This window comes from Nanorana parkeri, unplaced genomic scaffold (assembly GCF_000935625.1).
Source record: "Nanorana parkeri isolate BGI_ZX_2015 unplaced genomic scaffold, ASM93562v1 scaffold1994, whole genome shotgun sequence".
NCBI classification, from domain to species: domain Eukaryota; kingdom Metazoa; phylum Chordata; class Amphibia; order Anura; family Dicroglossidae; genus Nanorana; species Nanorana parkeri.
The window spans coordinates 132,497-152,180 of NW_017308262.1; the positions used below are offsets into that span (position 1 = coordinate 132,497).

General features: G+C 38.8%; 1 protein-coding gene across 7 annotated transcripts in view; it reads right to left on the reverse strand.

Moving 5' to 3' along the window:
* The window catches only part of LOC108800326 (protein 4.1-like), a 105,898-nt gene that overhangs the window by 12,348 nt on the left and 73,866 nt on the right, over positions 1-19,684 (reverse strand). Inside the window, exons 13-19 of one of the 7 annotated variants that reach the window (XM_018572304.1) lie at positions 16,134-16,157; positions 15,472-15,534; positions 13,717-13,863; positions 11,740-11,892; positions 7,596-7,652; positions 6,870-7,406; positions 4,456-4,578 (exon numbers count right to left, since the gene is read on the reverse strand). In XM_018572304.1, the coding sequence (XP_018427806.1) occupies positions 4,456-4,578; positions 6,870-7,406; positions 7,596-7,652; positions 11,740-11,892; positions 13,717-13,863; positions 15,472-15,534; positions 16,134-16,157 (1,104 nt within the window). The remainder of the gene's footprint in view (positions 1-4,455; positions 4,579-6,869; positions 7,407-7,595; positions 7,653-11,739; positions 11,893-13,716; positions 13,864-15,471; positions 15,535-16,133; positions 16,158-19,684) is intronic. The other 6 variants (XM_018572309.1, XM_018572305.1, XM_018572307.1 and 3 more) reach the window with 6 other exon arrangements.

The following is a 19,684-nucleotide window of genomic DNA, read 5'->3' on the forward strand; positions in this document are numbered from 1 at the left end:
AAAAAATTATAAATCTCGGTAGTCACTACCTCGGTAATAATTGTGCAATACAACAATCAGGTGTGGGAAAAGGGTTTTCAATCACCAGCCGGTGTATTGATTAGGTGTTTCTGTGTACTAAGTGTACATGGTTTGTCCAAACAAACCTCTTATTGATGTGACAATCTATTCAAAGACACCAATCCAAATATAAATGACTCGGTGTCACAGATTGGTCGTGTATAAGAAAAACAAAAACAAAATTCTAAAATCCCAATCTCTAAATCGTGACGAATTTTAAATATAATACGAACACTTAAATAATAGAAATTAAAACAGTATGAAAAATTATCACGTATACAGTGCTACTCCGTGCACTCTGATTCCTCTCAAAGACAAAGATTAAATGCAGGGTTAATTTAACTAAAATACCGGCATCGATCTTAGTGAGCAGTCAGTTCAGAGTGGTCAGTTCAAAACGTCTCAAACCAGGGATAATTCATAGAATCCGGAAAGCCCTATGGTTTCTTGTGGTACGTCCTCCTTTCTCAAAAGATCTGGTCTGGTTTTTTCCTCCCTCTGGCAGGCTCCCTCACCTCTCGCTGGGGACGGAAACCTATTAAGATCTCGCAGGGGGAAAACCCTTTTCCCACACCTGATTGTTGTATTGCACAATTATTACCGAGGTAGTGACTACCGAGATTTATAATTTTTTTTCACAGTAGAATCTGAACTTAGTAACTTCTTCACGTCCTATAGAGCACACAAATTTAATTTATTTATATTTGTCGAGACCGAGCGCAACTCACTTGCGTTATAATAAGTTCACTTACACACATAGTTGCGGCTGGTCGAACTAATTATTTAGTTTTCACAGCTAGCGCAGTGATTCTTGAATTACTATAATCTGTACAGATCAGTTAAAAAAACAAACTGAAATAGTTTGGAAGGGGGAGAATACAATATCGTGACTACATAAGGGTACACATCCTTACAATTAGGGTTGTGGCTGTGTTCAGAATTGGTGGCTCACATTCAAACAGATGTTAAATAGTAGTCAGTACATACCTGCAATCAATTAAAGTGATTCCAATTAAGCCCATAAAAAGTTCAGCTGTTCTAGTAAGATATACCGTATTTTTCACTCCATAAGACGCACTTTTTTCCCCCCCAAAAGGCTTGCAAAAATGTCTGTGTGTCTTATGGAGCGAATCCCTATCGCCCGATGCCTGGGACATGCATTTTCGGGCGCCGGGCGAGTTGTTTTTTGTACATTTAGCCCTGTTCCGGACCAGCAGAGCTAAATGTACAGTGGGAGCCGCTGCTCGTTTAATACAAGTGATCTAATCAGATCACTTGTATCAAATCGAGCGGCGGCGGCGATCATGTCCGGGGTCCTCCCTGCCGTGGTTTTCGGGGTCCCCCGCTCCTCTGGGGGACCCGTGACCCCGTCATAGGAGCTCACCATAAAGCCCACAGAGCAGACGAAGAACGGCCGTTCTTCGTCTGCTCTTTGTGATCACCGAGACCGTGGTGCTGTAATCACAGCGCCACCTGTCTCAGCTGTCACTAACTACACAGAACCCTACACTGCCTGCGTCCTATGGTCAGGTGCGCCTTATGGAGTGCAAAATACGGTATTTGGCATTTACTTAGTTGCCTCTTACAGCAAAACCCATGGTCTGCAAAGAGCTTACAAAAAGCATGGACAGCATCTCATTGTTGGAAGGTATCAGTCAGAAGAAAGATACAAAAAAGTCCAAGAAATTAGATATACAAATGGAACACAGGGAAGACGGCCATCAACAAGTTGAGAAAATATGGTACAACAGTGAGATTATCAAGAACTGGACGTTCCTCTAAAATTGATGAAAAAACAAGAAGAAAACTGATCCGGGAGGCTGCCAAGAGGCCTACGGCAACAATAAAGGACCTGCAGCAATTTCTGAAAAGTACTGGGTTGTGTACTACATTGTAGTGTACTACAAAATCTCCTGTATTCTTCATCCGTCTGTGCTGTGTGGTAGGGTGGCAAGATGGAAGCCTTTTCTTACTAAGAAAAACAACCAAGCCTGGCTACATTTTACAAAAATCTACACCAAGTCTGACAAAAGCATGTGGAAAATGTGTTATGGTCTGATCAGCCATAATTCTAAAAAGTATGTTTGCTGCAAAAACAAACACTGCACATCACCAAACGTACACCATACTCACAGTGAAGCATGGTGTTGGCAGCATAATGCTTTGGGCTGTTTTTCTTCAGTTGGAACTGGGGCTTTAGTCAAGGTGGAGGGACCTCTAAACCGTTCCAAATATCACTCAATGGTACAAAGTCAATGACACAAAACTTTCAGGCCTTTGCTAAAAAGCTAAAGATGAATTTAATCTTTCAGCACAAGAAATAACCAAATAATAGCTGCACATCAACAAAATAATGGCTTCACCAGAAGATGATCAAAGTTTTAAAATGGCCAAGCCAGAGCCCGGACCTGAATCCAACTGAAAATCAGTGGGGTGACCTGAAGAGGGCTGTGCACAGAAGATGCCCTAGCAATCTTACAGCTTTGGAGCGCTTTTGCAAGAAGAGTGGCCAAAGATTCCCAAGGCAAGATGTGCCACGCTGATAGACTCCTACCCCAAAAGACTGAATTCTGTCATAAAATCTAAAGGTGCTTCAACAAAGTATTAGTTTAACCCCTTCGTGACTGACGACGTACAGTGTACGTCGCCAGCATCGGGGCTGTTTAAACAGACTCCCGGGACTCTGTTTAAACTTGTAGAGCCGACTGTCGGCTTTACAACAGAAGCGATCCTGGCGACTTACCTGTCGCCAGATCGCTTCTGCGTCCCGAAGAAGGGGCCACCCCCCCGCCGGCCACCCCCGCCGTGCTTCCCGGGCTCCGTTGCCCCTCCTACGGGCCCGGGACCGGCGATCTTTGTGTCCGCGGGGAGCTGGGGAGGAGGTCGACGAACTTCCGTTCATCGATCCCCTCCCCGTTCTATGGGACCGGGAGCGATGCAGATTGCATCACTTCCGGTCCCTGGGCTGTCAGTTCTGGGCTCCTGCAGCCCAGCTATAAGCTATTGAAGTGCGATCTGCACTTCAATAGCTTATTTCCAGTGTAAAGGTGACACTGAGGGTCTTTTGGACCCCCAGCATCACCTTAAAGAGGACCTGTCACCACCATCTGCTATTACATGGGGGGGCTTGCAAGCCCCCCCATGTGATAGCAGTCAAAGTAAAGTAAAAAAAAAAAAAAAAACAGTTTTTAAAATTAAAATGAAATAAAATAAATCTAATAATAATAAAAAAAAATTTTTAAAAGTACCCCGCCCCCGCGAGCACGCGCGTCGCCACGTAAACACGCGTCGGGTGCGCCTACGCATGAAAACGACGAACGCGCTACACATGTTGGGTATCGCCGCGCACGCCGGAGTGAGAGCAATAATTCTAGGGGCAGTATTTTGGGGTATCTCTAAATTGATGACCTGTGGGGGCTTTTAAAGTGTCTTTTATTGATTTTTTGGGGTACTGCAGTTTTTCGCCGTTTCACGGTCGCACGCAATCTGTAAACTGGGCATGTTGGGTATCGTTTTACTCGTTGTAACCTCATCTTTTATATTTCATTAAAAAAATGGGTAATTTGTTGTGTTTTGGGGCATTTAATTAAATTTGTCACTAAATTTTGGGGTTTAATAAGGAGTTGCGCTAATATTGCGCAACATAAAAATTTTCAACTACCACCATTTTATTCTATAGGGTCTTGGCATTCAGAAAATATATAATGTTGGGGGGTTTTACGTCATTTTCAGGCCTAAAATGTGGAATATAACATGGGTGCAAAAATGGAAAAAAGGGCCTCAGTCATGAAGGGGTTAAGGGTGTGTATATTTATGTACCCACATTTATTTAAGTTTTTTTATTTTTAAAAGATTTCAGTTTGTTTTTAATTGAATTTCACAGATTATAGGTCACATTAAAAAGGTGGAAATAAAATTCTGATGTTATTTGTCTTGGTCCATTTATTTTTTTTTAATCTAAAAAACCTGGCATTTTTACAAGGGCATGTAGACTTTTTTTATATCCACTGTATTTCTATACAATCATTTTACATTAAAAACAAATTACAGAAAGAAGTGATCAAAATGCACCTACTTTATTTAGAAAAGTTAGTGTATTGTGGTTACTTATGGCTCAAGTATGCTCTTAAATATTACATAAAACCATTTTTAATCACAAGACACAATGTTCAAAAGACGTTAGAAGAGATGAAGAAAGATCATTTTGCAAATAGATGAAGATATTAATATTCTAGAGGCAAGACATTTGATTGACATCTTTAATTTGCAGTCTGTTGTGCAGCATAATCATCCCTTTTCTGACATTAAAGATTTTAGAAGAGGGTTGTTCGGTATTCTGACAGGATCATGTTGGATTTAAGAAGGAAAAGGAGAAAAGTGCAAAATAATATCTACCTGAGCAGATTCAAATGTAATTGTTTTTGTCTCTGTCTGGACAATTGGAACTTCTTTTGTGGAAATTTCAGTTCTTTGTGTGGCATCAGAAATGGTGACCATCTCTGTTTTCACTACTGGAGGCTAGAGAAAAACGAGCATGTTATTTAACAATGGTGAAAGATTTGTCATTCAAAATATGAATCGCAACAGCACCTTTCTGTTGTTTGTGACTCTTGCCCTGTGTACAAATGTACGGTTCCTGTCTCAATTGATGTGTATTTGGTATGTCTGTAGATTTATGTTAAAGGAGAACTATGGGGTTAAGGCTTTTCCCCATAGTTCTCCTTAGGGTACCGGGAGGACACAAACTTGCGTCCTCCCGTCACCCTAGGCTCAGTATACCGCGAGATGTGGTTCGCGGTACACTGAGATGCCGCAGCTGAAGCGAATCCCGACAATTGTGCCGGGATCCGCCTAGCTGCGTGACTGACAGCTGGCTCTGCCTATCTAGAGGCAGAGCCAGCTGTCCCCGCCCCCTCCCGTTCCGCCAGTCAGCGCTGGCCGATCGGGGAGGGGGGAATCCAGCCCCTCCCCTGTCTTGGCAGAGAGCATATACAACTACCAATTCTTTACTCGTACGCACAGAAAAGTAATGGATTGATCCCTCTTGCAGAGAGATTTTCTAAAAAGTTTGAAAAATGTCCATGTTAAATAATGATTACCTCCAACTACCTTAGGTGCTCACCATTGTCTTCTAGTACATCAGAAAAGGACTAATTTTGCAAGCAATGTTTGAAATTGGGAGCAAGGCTTGTTTTTATAGAGCGGCTTATTGTTTGATTTCACCCAAGTTTATCGGTTTAGAAACTTCTGCCTATAAAATTATAAAGATCTACAGGTACAGTGTTTAGATGTTAGGTCAGCTTGGCCATAACTTATGCAAAAGAGAAAGGCGGAAAACAAAAAAGGAAAATATATGCATGTAGTGGTGCATAATTCTACATCTACAACCACGCTAGGTAAGAATCAATGCAATTTCATAGCACTACAAATTATTGTAGTACAGTAAGGTGACTACTGTCTGGGCTTGTGGTGTTATCTTATTCCATCACTCTGCAGAAGCACAGCAGAGGTCAAACTGGGTCCCTCCTTATCCATAATGCATTCCATTGTGCGATAGCATGTGCTTAATGCATGGATACTGTGCCTTTAATGCAACACAGCAGTAGGTATAGACCCTAAGGTTGGTTTTGGTCATTTTGTAGCAGCATAGAAACACCTGCTGGTTGTTTATATTAGAGGACTGGCAGAATGCGAAGATTATGTTGCAAATGAAAAATAGCTAAGATTTTAGTGAACTTTGAAAAAACTATTTCTCCTAATGTTTATAGATACAGATGTGAGTGGTGGCTTGTTTTAAAGAATATGTGTTTCATGATATGTTAAAACTTTAGTATGCATATTATGGGCACAGATTGACTTTAAACATGGAACTTATGGAAGTTCACCTAGCGCACTGCATTGTGCGATAGCATGCGCTGAATGCACAGGTGCCGCACCTCTTGCGTAATGCAGCAGAGTGTGAACTTTGGTCTTTAATACCTTCACATTAAAAGCAGCTATAGAGGTCAGAGATAACTTGTTTTAAAACTTTTTTACAGTTGCACTTTAATCCTTTCCTTGTCGCTGTGTGAATTTGTTGTGATATTTATCTTGTTTCTACTGATGTGACAGTTTCCCCTGTTTTCTTAGTATTCTGCCAAACTCTGCAAATAACTGACTCTAGCGGGTTTATAATCCAGTACCTTCATATATATCTGTCAAACGTAAATTAAATGTGTAATCATGGTCTGTTGGCTTGCAATAAAGTTTAGGCTATATTGCATTCTGGTAGAACAAGTAAAGAAGATGTCAGTAGTGTTAGTATATTTGGCCCAAGAGTTATGGACAGATCACAAGCCTATTAAAATTAGAGATATATATATATATATATACACACACACATATACATACACACATCTATCTATATCTATCTATATCTATATATATCTATAGATATATCTATCTATATAGATCGATATATCTACTATATCAATGTAGAGTACTTTTGCAGAGTGAAAAATGGGACTAGAGAACGAGACATATCAGTAGATATTAAAAATGGACTTACACATGCATAGTGATACACAATGAAGACATGTAACAAAGTGAAAAATGAAAACTATAATGGAAATAAATATTTCAAAAAGGTGTGAAAAATTATAACCCAGTAAAATAAGATAATGTAAAGATAATATGGACTACTGCAACAACTTTTTTGTGGAAACTGCTTGATATTTCTTAAAATACTTCGATTTTTTTTAAAATGGAAATATCTTCTCTAACAGCAGAAGAGTATGTTGCATAAAGCCTGATGTGTATAACCAATTTACCTCAGAGCAACAAATAATTTGAGCAGAAGTGTCATCAGAGTGAGAGATATCCCCATTCATTTTGTTATTTTCCTCTTCATGAACTTCATGGTCATCCTCTACAATCTCCTCTCCACTTTCATAGGTAGTAACTGTGATTTCCTGCGATATAACCTCTGTCTTTTCTTGAATCTGAGTAACAGTTATTCTCACAGTATGGTCTTCACTTACAAAACCCTGAGACTCATCTATTGGTTCATCTTCCTTTATTTCTTCTGCACTTTCTTCTGGTTCTTCCTGAAGAACATGCTCAGGTAACCTCTGTTCAGCTTTGTATTCTACTTCGTTTTCACTTTCACTACTACTATCATAAGAAGACACTGATTGCTTCTCATTTTTATCCAGTTCTTTCACTTCTTCAGTCTGCTCACTGGTATCTTTAGGGTGCTCAACATCTCCATTTATCTCAAGTTTGAGGTCTTCAGTAACCGCAGTGTTTTTAGTGTCAGAATCTGACTGCTTTTTTTCTTCCTCTACGTTCTCTACCTCATTTGAGTTCTACATGAAAAATGGATGAGGAAAATAAAATATATGAACAAATAAATCAAAAGAATTGAAAAAAAAACAAAAAAAAACTTAAGATTTCCATCTACATGGTGGACAAAAAAATGATGAAGTCAACTGAAAAGTGAAAATGTGATGGTGATTAAGATGAACAAATTGGTACTTATAGTACAATCTGAGCACCTCAAGAGCATCACTCAGTCCAGTGCGCATCCCTCTAGTTCTGGGCAGCAAAAGTTTCTGTGGGACACAAAATAACCAAGAGACACAAAATCAATACATTTACACAAGACAAGAACAAAAACAATTGTTCGGTCGTAAAAGACAGACAGCATAAGAAGAGAACACACATATGTTTTAAGGCACATAAGTGTCTTAAAAGTCAACACAAGTTTTACTTACAAACGCACAATAAGACACATATGCAAGTACTCTTATGTAAGTGTGACCTAATATACAGTGGGGCAAAAAATTATTTGGTCAGCCACCAATTGTGCAAGCTCTCCCACTTAAAAAGATGAGAGGCCTGTAATTGGCATCATAGGTAGACCTCAACTATGAGAGACAAAATTAGAAAACAAATCCAGACAAATCACATTGGCTGATTTGGAACAAATTTATTACAGACACGGCCACCAGAAGTGGTCCGCACAGCAGGAATCCCAGGTGTCCCATTCAGATGCAGCCCCTGTACCTATTCAAATAAATGAATGGGTAACAGCGGCCAAATCTGTAAGTGGCAGTCCGCATGTAAATGTATATGATACATGCGGTGTGGAATAGTTCACTGTCACTGGATGCATCTATCTTGCATCCAGGGACAGTGATCTTTACCAAATTGCATGCAGTCATATCATATACAATTACATGTAGACTGCCGCTTACAGATGCAGCGGACGTCACCCATTCAATTTCTTCAATGTGTACAGTACCATGTCTGAATTGGAAAACTGGCATTCCTGCAGAATGTCCAGTGTGAACGCGGCCTTACCGGAATCTGTTTTGAATTGCAGGTGTCATGAAAAGTCTCAATTTTTAGCACAAAAAGCATGGATTATTTAAAAGAACATTTAAAGTGTATTTAAACCCAAGAACAAAAATGTAATATATTGTAGCTTACCGTTTCTTAAATGTGGTGATTGTATTGGGTTTCTTTTTTTTCCTCAAGCTTTTTTCCCTTAATTTTTACCTGGTGATTCTGCCAGTAACACACTATGTCCTAGGATGACACTCACTGGTATTTATGGAGAAACAGCGTGGTCAACCTAGGAAAGAAGAATGTTAGGACTATAGAACACCTTCCTTTCTCTTCTTCCCCATAACACAGAGGAAAGGTGTTTGGTAGTCTTAACAATCTTCCTGATTGTTTGAGACAGGACCTCAGAGTGCACCGCAATATATTTCTGGCAGGATCAACGGAAAATATGTTTCACTTATTAAGCAAATATAACACAACACTTTCAGTTGCATATTTACCAGATGCAAATAAAAAAAAGTAACAACAGGAAGTGAAGGGAAATCTCCCAGTGCATTTACCAGGAAAACGGTATTTCCACTTTTGCAGTTAAATTTAGAGGGGAAAAAAAAACACCCCACTATAAAGATATTGTTAATTTAGCAGTTTCTTTGGTGAAGGCCTTTACACATAGATTGCAAGCTTTGAGCAGTTTGAAAGTAGAAGACCAAACTGAGGGACAGACTGAGCTTCCTTTCATGAACAGTATCCAAATCTAGTTTACAACTGATAATTTAATTTACCAGCACAGTACAGACAGGGTTCATCAGAGTAAACATAACTTCCCACAGCCATCTCCTTAACATTACATGGGGGGTGCTAGGTAAGGTTTTTCGGCAAGTATAAAAGCACTTCAATTGCAAACAGCAATGCTTATTTATTTTTTTAAGTTATCCTATGTGACACATAATAAATAGGGCTGCACCGATACCAGTGCCGATACTTGACATTTTCATGCGAACTACCAGGGTTGAAGCGGTTGCAGCTGGGACCTAGCTCTGGCGCTCCACCACTGTACTGAAATAATTAGTCGATATTGTTTTAGAAAAACTGTCACATGACAATAAACAAAAATGTATCAGTACTTGTAAGTACTTGGGCAAGTATCAGTACCTGAAACAAATGGTATCGGTGCATCCCTTTAATTTATAAAAAAAAAAATCATACATTAAAACAGAGATGTACAAATCCCAGGAGCTCCGTGTGCTCCTTACAAATGACAGCTGACTCCTAACTTTAAAAATTTTAGTCTAGTCTTGGAGCTCGAAAAGTATCTGTACTTGTAATTCTACCAAGTACGGTACTTGGTATCGGTGCATCCCTAAATAAAGCAGGTGTTATCCCAATTTGGCTGCAAAAGTGGAAATACATGTAAAGCTTTCATGGGGATCACAGACCGTGAACAAATCTTAACAGAGATTTTAACCCTCATATAGATTTTATTGCTATATCCCCATTAGAGAGATTCCCTCCATCTTACTGTGTTGACCACACAAGGAGTCAAGAGAAATCTCGCCGATGGTAAAAAGACAGAAATAAGGACACTACATAGCAGAGTGGGCACGCATTAGAACCCATTTCAGATTTGTATTGCTGAATGGGCCCTTCATTTCTAATAGGGAAAAAAAAGGATGCATAGGAAAATATACCCTTTGGTCATAATTAACTCAAATACCAATGCATTCTGACATACTTTGCTTCAGATTGCTTACACACACAAATAAATATATGTGTACACATATATTTGTTTATTGGAGTTGCCAATCACTTTTTTTCAGTAAACAAATGTCACATTTATTCTCTAATCTCTGATCAAATAACTCCATATACACTTATTTGTTTCAATGCGCTGCGTAGACGAGTATTTACCGCAATGCATGTTACACGCATCAGCGTTTTTCCGTGATCCCATTTATTTTAAATGCCAGCCCAACACACTAACCCAGCGTACCTTCGATGCACATGCATTGTAATGCACGGTAATGTGTTGTGTGAAATTGTAAAAAAATGCAACTTGTCTATTTCATGCGAACTACCAGGGTTGAAGCGGTTGCAGCTGGGACCTAGCTCTGGCGCTCCACCACTGTACTGAAATAATTAGTCGATATTGTTTTAGAAAAACTGTCACATGACAATAAACAAAAATGTATCAGTACTTGTAAGTACTTGGGCAAGTATCAGTACCTGAAACAAATGGTATCGGTGCATCCCTTTAATTTAAAAAAAAAAATATCATACATTAAAACAGAGATGTACAAATCCCAGGAGCTCCGTGTGCTCCTTACAAATGACAGCTGACTCCTAACTTTAAAAATTTTAGTCTAGTCTTGGAGCTCGAAAAGTATCTGTACTTGTAATTCTACCAAGTACGGTACTTGGTATCGGTGCATCCCTAAATAAAGCAGGTGTTATCCCAATTTGGCTGCAAAAGTGGAAATACATGTAAAGCTTTCATGGGGATCACAGACCGTGAACAAATCTTAACAGAGATTTTAACCCTCATATAGATTTTATTGCTATATCCCCATTAGAGAGATTCCCTCCATCTTACTGTGTTGACCACACAAGGAGTCAAGAGAAATCTCGCCGATGGTAAAAAGACAGAAATAAGGACACTACATAGCAGAGTGGGCACGCATTAGAACCCATTTCAGATTTGTATTGCTGAATGGGCCCTTCATTTCTAATAGGGAAAAAAAAGGATGCATAGGAAAATATACCCTTTGGTCATAATTAACTCAAATACCAATGCATTCTGACATACTTTGCTTCAGATTGCTTACACACACAAATAAATATATGTGTACACATATATTTGTTTATTGGAGTTGCCAATCACTTTTTTTCAGTAAACAAATGTCACATTTATTCTCTAATCTCTGATCAAATAACTCCATATACACTTATTTGTTTCAATGCGCTGCGTAGACGAGTATTTACCGCAATGCATGTTACACGCATCAGCGTTTTTCCGTGATCCCATTTATTTTAAATGCCAGCCCAACACACTAACCCAGCGTACCTTCGATGCACATGCATTGTAATGCACGGTAATGTGTTGTGTGAAATTGTAAAAAAATGCAACTTGTCTGTTTTTTTTATTTTATCTGCTCTTTTGGCAGCCCATTAATCTGAATAGCCTGCTTTAATGCATGCACCATAACGAATAAGTGTAAATGTGCACAAATACTAAGGACTTATTCTTGTAGTTCTCATTTTCCTGGCTTGGCACATGTGCCCTATTAAGAGTGCATGGACAGAAATGACAAGTAATAAAAACAGTAATGAAAAGAATGAAGAAAAGAAGTGCACCTCAGACAGTGGAGGGGAATAGGAAACACTAAGCATATCAGAAGGAAGACTATCATTCACTACATTCGCCTCTGTGGTCCGCTGATTAGATGAGGTGAAGGTGGAAAAGCTTTCTTTACTAAACAGAATTGATGTCATCTCTTCTTCTAAGCTCTAGATAAGTTAGAGAGTGGAGAGCAAGAAGTTAACAGAAAAGAAAGATCAAAAAGCCAGAGAAAAAAAAAAAAAGAGTGGAAACATCAAACAAAAGCACAAAGGTCTGACAGATAATCAACTGTTATGCAAGTGCTAGAGCTTGAAAATTAACAATGTCTCCACTATTAAAGGTATATTAAACGCAGAGCACACTTCCAGGATAAGAAAGCCTTGCCTCCAGAGCCCTACAGTGCTACTGCAAACCAGATGTCAAAATGTGTTTCATCCATATTATGTACAGCATTATCTAAATCAATGTGATCTAGCAAATCTAAACCACAAACTTTGCATTATAGTAAATGGTAAGAAATGACACTGCAGTTATTTGTATGACTTGTGCAAGAAAATAAAAAAATAGGGATCATATGTAAATTACAAAGCAGAGTTGTCAATAGTAAAAATATTGTGTATTAGCTCTCATTTTTATCAAGAATTTAAAAATACAAGTTGGAATTACCCTATTTTATAAATTGGGCCTATTAACCTCTGTGTATGTGGTAACAGCTTTAACTCCAATCCTAATTTGAAGATCTTATGCTCAAAATAATTATCCCGTATGATTTAGCTTATGGCTCCTGTTCCAGCCAATAGACCAAAGAGGAGTTATACTTTCTCTTTAGGGCATATTATGCATACCTTACACAAATGCTATCATTATTGACACCAGGATAATTTTTAAGATGGCTGAGGCAAAACATTGAATACATGTATTTTGTATTGTTGTACAAAATTATCTAAATAATACTGGAAACAAGTGCACAAAAAAGTTGTTTTTTTATGTGACAACTGATGTTAGGCTTAATTCACCAAGTTATAATGCACACTTTATCTACCGTAACAATCGTTTTTAGCCATGTGACTGTTATTTGAAACTTTCATTGGCTCTCTTGCTGAAAATAATGGCTACTATGAAAAATAATTGTTACAGCTTGATAAACTGATCTTACTGTATAATGCCACACACTGTGTTAATATCTCTCTTACCTTTACTCCCTGAAAAAAAATAGGATTTGTTCTTGAGAGATTTTTCAACAAGCTGGACAATCTCTGAGTAATAAGTGCTTCCAACAGTAAAAATTGTGTATAGGAGAAAGTGGGTCCTCTAAAGTTTATAACTGACAAACACTGTTTAGTAAAACAAATACCCTTTGTTAATGTAATTATGTTAATTAAAAGTTAAGTTAGCACTTAAAACCTTTATATATACAAATTAAAAATAAGAATGATAAAAATTGAATACCAACTGGACCTGTGTTGGCTTAGCCTCTGGTAAGAGTTGCAAGACATCTGTACATAGTGGCTATTACTTATAACTTCTGAAAGTAATCAACTGTGTTTCATGTTCATACATGTAATTTTAAAAGATGGGGTTAAAACTTCGAACAAATATTTTTATCTTTGTCTGTAAACAAAATTGTCTAATGTATGCTAAAAAAAAGGGAATTAAAGCTGCTTCCGTTAGCAACTAGATATGATAAAGAAAGATAAAAGGTGATGGCTGTCTCATATTCCATACAGTTCCAGTTTTCATATATCAGTTCCCTAAAACAGTTTTCAATGACACAGTCCATTAGCCTCTGATACTAGAACAAGCTTTTCTTTCGGATTATTGTACATGATCCCATAAAGCTACATACCTCATCACATATAACAAGAACAATAGTTCATTTCTTCTATTCTGGCCGATTCTCTGGTCTCTAACAGCAGTTAAGTGTATTTGTAATAGACACATATAACCTTCATACTCCAGGGTGCGTGCAAAAGAAGAAAGCTTTAACATACCCCTTGTGTCTGCAGGGATATAGGTGTAATACAACGCTTTTCCCATTCATTGGGACGAGGCTCTGTGGTAGATTCCATGAAACTGCGTTTAAGCTCACTAATGCTAGCCTGATGTTTCAATATTTCCTCTGGAGACTTATCCAAATCCTAACAATGAGTAAGGAAAAAAAAAAAAAAGGACACAAAAGAAACAAAAAAACACAAATTTGGGTTAAATTATGTTAGCTCTAATTCAATGTTAAAGAAACATGTCTGATTTGAAAATGAAGAGGATGATTTTATAAAATGATACTGAAAACTAAAGTGTTTTTTTTACCCATTAGACGAATACCAACATACAGTTGGTATGAAAATTATTTTAGGAGAAAAAAGAAAACGATATATATATATACTGGCTGATTGCCACTGAACTAATTTCAGAGCCTTCACATCAGATCAGACATTTTTCTTGAATTCATCAAATTGTTAAACAAAAGACATTTCTGTCTTTGTACCCTATAATTATTTGTGCTCCATTTCCATGTTACAAATAATGAAAAAATGAAACACATTTCTCCATAGGCAGCGCAAAGCCAAAGCAAATCTTTGATTGATAAGCCAAGATTCAGTAGGTCAACTGAGCTTGTTAAAAAAAGCAGCAAAAAGCAAAAATCGGCAATTAGTCTGGTTGTTATAACCTGGTGAATAACATAAAAATGTTAATGTTAGCAGAACAAACAGGAAACAATAACTAATGACTCGATGTGACATAGGGATTGGTGGTCAGCACAGGTCAGTACCAGTTGTTATACAATAAGTTAATTAAAAAAAAATAGAGCGATGGTATAATCATGTTCTCTTAGCCACATACGAGTGTGGTGTTCACCTTCCTACATGGGGGGCTAAGCAAGGTATAGATGGGGCAGACCCCACTCATGGCTCTTGCGGCCCATAACCAGGCCTGGCTATTATGGGGGGGGGAACCCCCTTTCCAGTTGGGCTTACCATGCACATGGCTTAATCTAATGATAATACATCAGAAATAAATGTGATTGGCAAGCGATGTAGTATAAACTTAATTATAAAACATAGTTCTCTAAAGGCAACAAGTAGACAGAAATGTAAATGAAGAAATAACTAGGTGGATCATTTACAAAGCATCTGAAATAAGGGACAACAGGGTTGAAACTGTCCTTTTTTACAATCCAAGGGTGAAAATAAATTAAATTGCCATGGGCAACAAAGACAATTTTAAGGCTACCCACAGTAAGGCAGGTGATGAGAAAATTGACTTATCTTAGCAATTACTTGAGATTTGCCACAAAAACCATCCAAAATTGGTCAGAGTTTTAAACACAGCCTAACACATTTGCAAGTGTAACAAGTAATCCCAAAGCTTGTGTGCGTTCTTGAGTCCTAAACAATACAATTCCCAATTACTATGAGCTATGCTTTGGTGGGTTGCTACACTTGCAAATACTGGAATAATAAGGGCATCCCTATATTGGCCACATTTCTGTAATGTGTTCTCTACTGTGCCTTCAACCATAGACATGGCATGGGATAAAATCTGTGCAGGGCTGCTACTTCCAGTTGCCACACACAGCACTGTATAAGGTACCTAAAAAGGAAAGATTCAGACAAAGTCACAGCATGCACACTCTGGCAGGTCCGAGCCCATGCATTTCATGCATTGTGTTTATAGCAGCAGTCTGCATGTGCCAGCCCCACTTTGCAACAGAGACAGATCATCTAACAAGTTGCTTTCATACAAACCTCCAACATTAAATTGCTATGTCTGACATAAATATTTTCTCCTTGTAGTCTCAAAGACTTGCTCTGCGAAATTAGAAAATGGAAATAAAATATAAAGCAAAATAAACAAGCAGGCCGTGGGTGAGAAACGGACTGATGTGTAAATGTTCAGATAAAATAAAGTTGTTCTAGTCCTGTAAGCAGCACTCTTTAAAGCTATCCTATCAGAGAGAAATACATGCGCTGCCACTGCTGAGCACCTGAAAATACTAATTGTATTGCTAGTATGGCGACACAAAACATGTCTACACATACAGAAAATCTATAAAAAAATGTCCTTATCTGCATTGTGGTTACCAGTCAATGGCTTCAAGTATTGAAACAAAAGAGGGACCCTGCATGTCAGCCAGGCAACTAGCACTTTGAAGAGGAAGAGGTCGGCAATGCAAGCCTCCATATTTCTCTCATGACAGGTTTCCTTGAGTGACAACTTCTATACTTTACAACTACTATAAAAGATAGGAGGATTTTTCATGCTGCTGGAACAGGCATATAATGGAAGACCCAAAATGAAACTCAATCCAAGCAGAGCAGTAAATTGACAACAAACACACCAAACTTTACACACCATCCACTTATAGAAACATTTGGCAAGCAAAAATGTTCCAAGTAGCATTCAACACCTGTTTCAGGGTTTCGTCCTCTTCCTTTTCCAGATGGAGCATATGAAAATCATCAGTAGTAAGAAAGAGTGGGATTAATGCAAAGAAATGTGCAACCAATACTACAGAAATTTAGAAGTAGTATTTATGAAACTATGAAACTTAAAGTGCAAATCCAGCCAACATTTGATGTTGATCTGATGTTGTCAGATTTGATTGCTAGAAAAAGAGTGTCTCTCTCTCTCTCTCATAAAAATTGGAAGGTGATCTATTTTAAGTTTAAAAAAAAATAAATGAAACAAATCCTATTTTATAAACTCAAATAAAATCACTTTGTATAAAAATAAAATATAATTTGCCATTTCTAAAGCACTGATCAGATATGTACCCTAATATATTTCTCTTACACAATTAAACGTTACTATATGTACCAAAAACACTAGGGCTAAAACTAATAAATCGATAAAGGTGATAATAAATCGAGAATGAAAATCGTTGTCAATGATTTTCATTATCAATGAGTTGGTCGCTCGATTAGTTGGGCTCACCCTCATTCCCTCCTCACCTCACTCGCATGCTGACTGTTCGGGCACTGCCCGAGGACCAGCGAACTCTTCCTCTCCAGGACAAATAGGGCCGTTCTGGCGTCCCCTGGAGTCCCTCCCCTGCATGATCTTTTCCCCCCGGGATGAAAAGGGCCGTTCCACCGTCACTCGGAGTCCCTTCCCTGGAAGATCTCTTCCTCCCCGGGATAAATAGGACCGTTCCGTCGTCACCCGGAGTCCCGGGGACTGTTCCTGTTCTGGACCCGCGCCCTCCCCCATGTCTCAGCCTCCTCCTTCTCCTCCCCAGGCTGCTCATTAAATTGTGGACGGGCTGAACAGAGATGTACAAGTGTAAGTACCGTGTGCGTATTATGTGTTGCATGTGTGCTTTAGTGCGTATTATGTGTGCCGTGTGCATATTATGTGTTGCATGTGTGCTTTAGTGCGTATGATGTGTTGCATGTGTGCCGTGTGCGTATTATGTGTTGCATGTGTGCATTATGTGTGCCGTGTGCGTATTATGTGTTGCATGTGTGCCGCGTGCGTATTATGTGTACCGTGTGTGGTGAGTGGAGTCAGTGGCATAACAACTGGGCGGGGGTGGGTGGGAAGACCCCTGTATTCTGAGGCGGGACAGGGCATGCCTGTGCCATTAACAATTTTTTGGTGATTGCACTGTGCCATGTGCGTTCTAATGCAGGTGATCGCAGTGCGGGTGGGGGTGGGGGTGTGTCAGGGGTGTAATTGACCTGAATGGCAGGCCCCCTCCCGCCCAGAATGCAAGGAGGCTTCCACTATGCGATTCAGTGCGTTTTTGACCACTAACTTTCAGAACACACTGGAGATGGTGTGAACCGGCCCAAAAGCCTGTGAAGCCCATGACACACTGCACACGGAGCCGCACGCGCAAAAGAAAAAACGGCAGTGTGTGGAGCTTTGCGTGCAGTGTGTCTAGCAATATCCTCTCCCTGGCTCAGCTAGGCGAGATGAAAAATGTAATCTCAAGCCAAATCGGCTCACACGTATGAATCCACACATCAGGACGCGGATTCAAGCGTGCAGCCAAACTTATACCCCCAGATAAGGTTGTGTGGTGAGGAGTCCAGGAGAGAAGTCCGCTTGGTAATGTTTTCCTTCCTGCACAAGTTCATCCCTGTGATATATGTCAGGCATGAGAGCTATGCAGAAAGAATATGACATGTCCATTAAATAATTAACAATATTGATTAAATAATAGTTATTGATTAAATATTTCAATACGTTTTATTAATAATTACCGAAATAATGTATCATATTAAATTAAGCACATTGTTTTTATCCGATTAAGCTAAAAAATAATCGGCTAATCGATTATGAAAATAATCTTTAGTTGCAGCCCTAAAATACACTTCTGAAACTATCTAACCAAGTAGATGTGCAGGTAGACAGTCCACTGTTTAGAACATATAAAGCAAGGCTGTACATACATGGCAGAAAATTCTGAACCATGTACTAGAGTACATTTCAATGAGCTGTCTTTTATGGTTTGTTTTAAAACATGATCTGACGGGCAGCCAATGTATTTAAATTTTCTTTTGTGGTCAATAGGTAGTCTATGACTACTTGAAGTGCAAGCTCCCCTCTCCTACATTTTCTACCTCAATATATTAATCTGCATTTGTCTTCTCAGTTACATTTGGTTAAGTTCTCCTAATTTTCATAATTCTTCACCTTACCACAGCATCCTGGCTCTGTCAAATTCTTCTGCCATAGGTTTTCTGTTAGTACCGGCAAACCCTTAGGTCAACACACAATACAGTTGCTGGAATCACCATAAATTCACTATCTGCCAGTAATGCATAGTCAATCACAGCAAAGAGAATAACTAAAAATAGGGCTAAACTTGCATGAACAAATAAAAAGCTGGTAGCTTTATGGCAGAAGAGATATTTTCTAACTTTTTTGCCTGAAAGCCACTTTCCTTTCCCAACAACTAAAAAGAATGACTGCAGTGCAGTGTACAATTCTGGCATCTGATAAATGCAGAGAGTAAGAGCTATGTGCCAGAACAATGCAACTCCCATGCACAAGTGCAGGACTTGAATCATCTATGGTTGACCAATGGCTGAAGACTGATTTCTGGACTTGTTGCACATGATTGCCAAGTGCTCTAGGGTGGTTGTGCAGTACATACAGTTCCACTAAAATGACTTTTGGAATAAACCCAAATAGTATTAGACAAAATATGTAATTAGATCACATTTTACCTATAGACACCTGACCCAGAGTGAAGCAGTAAAATACAGTTATCCTGCAGACTACTACCAAACAAGCATGGTGAGCAAATCTTTTGCTACATGTAAAACATGAATTTGTAAACACGAATTAGAAACAAGATTTTAAAATATTAGCAGCTTTTTATATTATTTGTATAAGGCTATTCCCGTTCATTTATAGCAAAATGTTGTAAATACCATATTAGAAAAACTGTAATTTTAAAATACATTGATAGCAAAATTAAATACCTAAACTACTTGAACCTGTATATTTAATTCAAGAGATGGTAAACTTACACATCAAGTGCCTCCTGGCTGTCTCTTGAATTCAAGCTTACAAATAGAACTCCAGCCAAACCTTTTTGGTTCTAGTTTTGTACAGAGAGGGGAAGGGTAGAACATCTAGAGTTTTATCAGTTAAACGAATCAAAAGCGCCAAACTATGACCACCAATTGAAAAATATAAAAACGAGGATTACTAGGGGTGCTGCCCCACTTCAGTCAGGGGAGCTGCAACACTATGGGAAAAGAACAAAAGAGAACGGCGCCCACCCTAGTGTAGATTGTTTTTAATAAAAGCTGCAAAACAGGATAAAAACATACTATAGTGTATCAGAATAAAAGCTTTCAAGCAAAGCCTGGATGACATCTGTAATGGGCTGCACAGTCATCTGTGTAACAGCACAGAACTCCTTCGTTTACGCGTTTCCGGGGTCACCCCCCCTTCGTCAGAACGGTCTGACGAAGGGGGCGTGGCCCCGAAAACGCATAA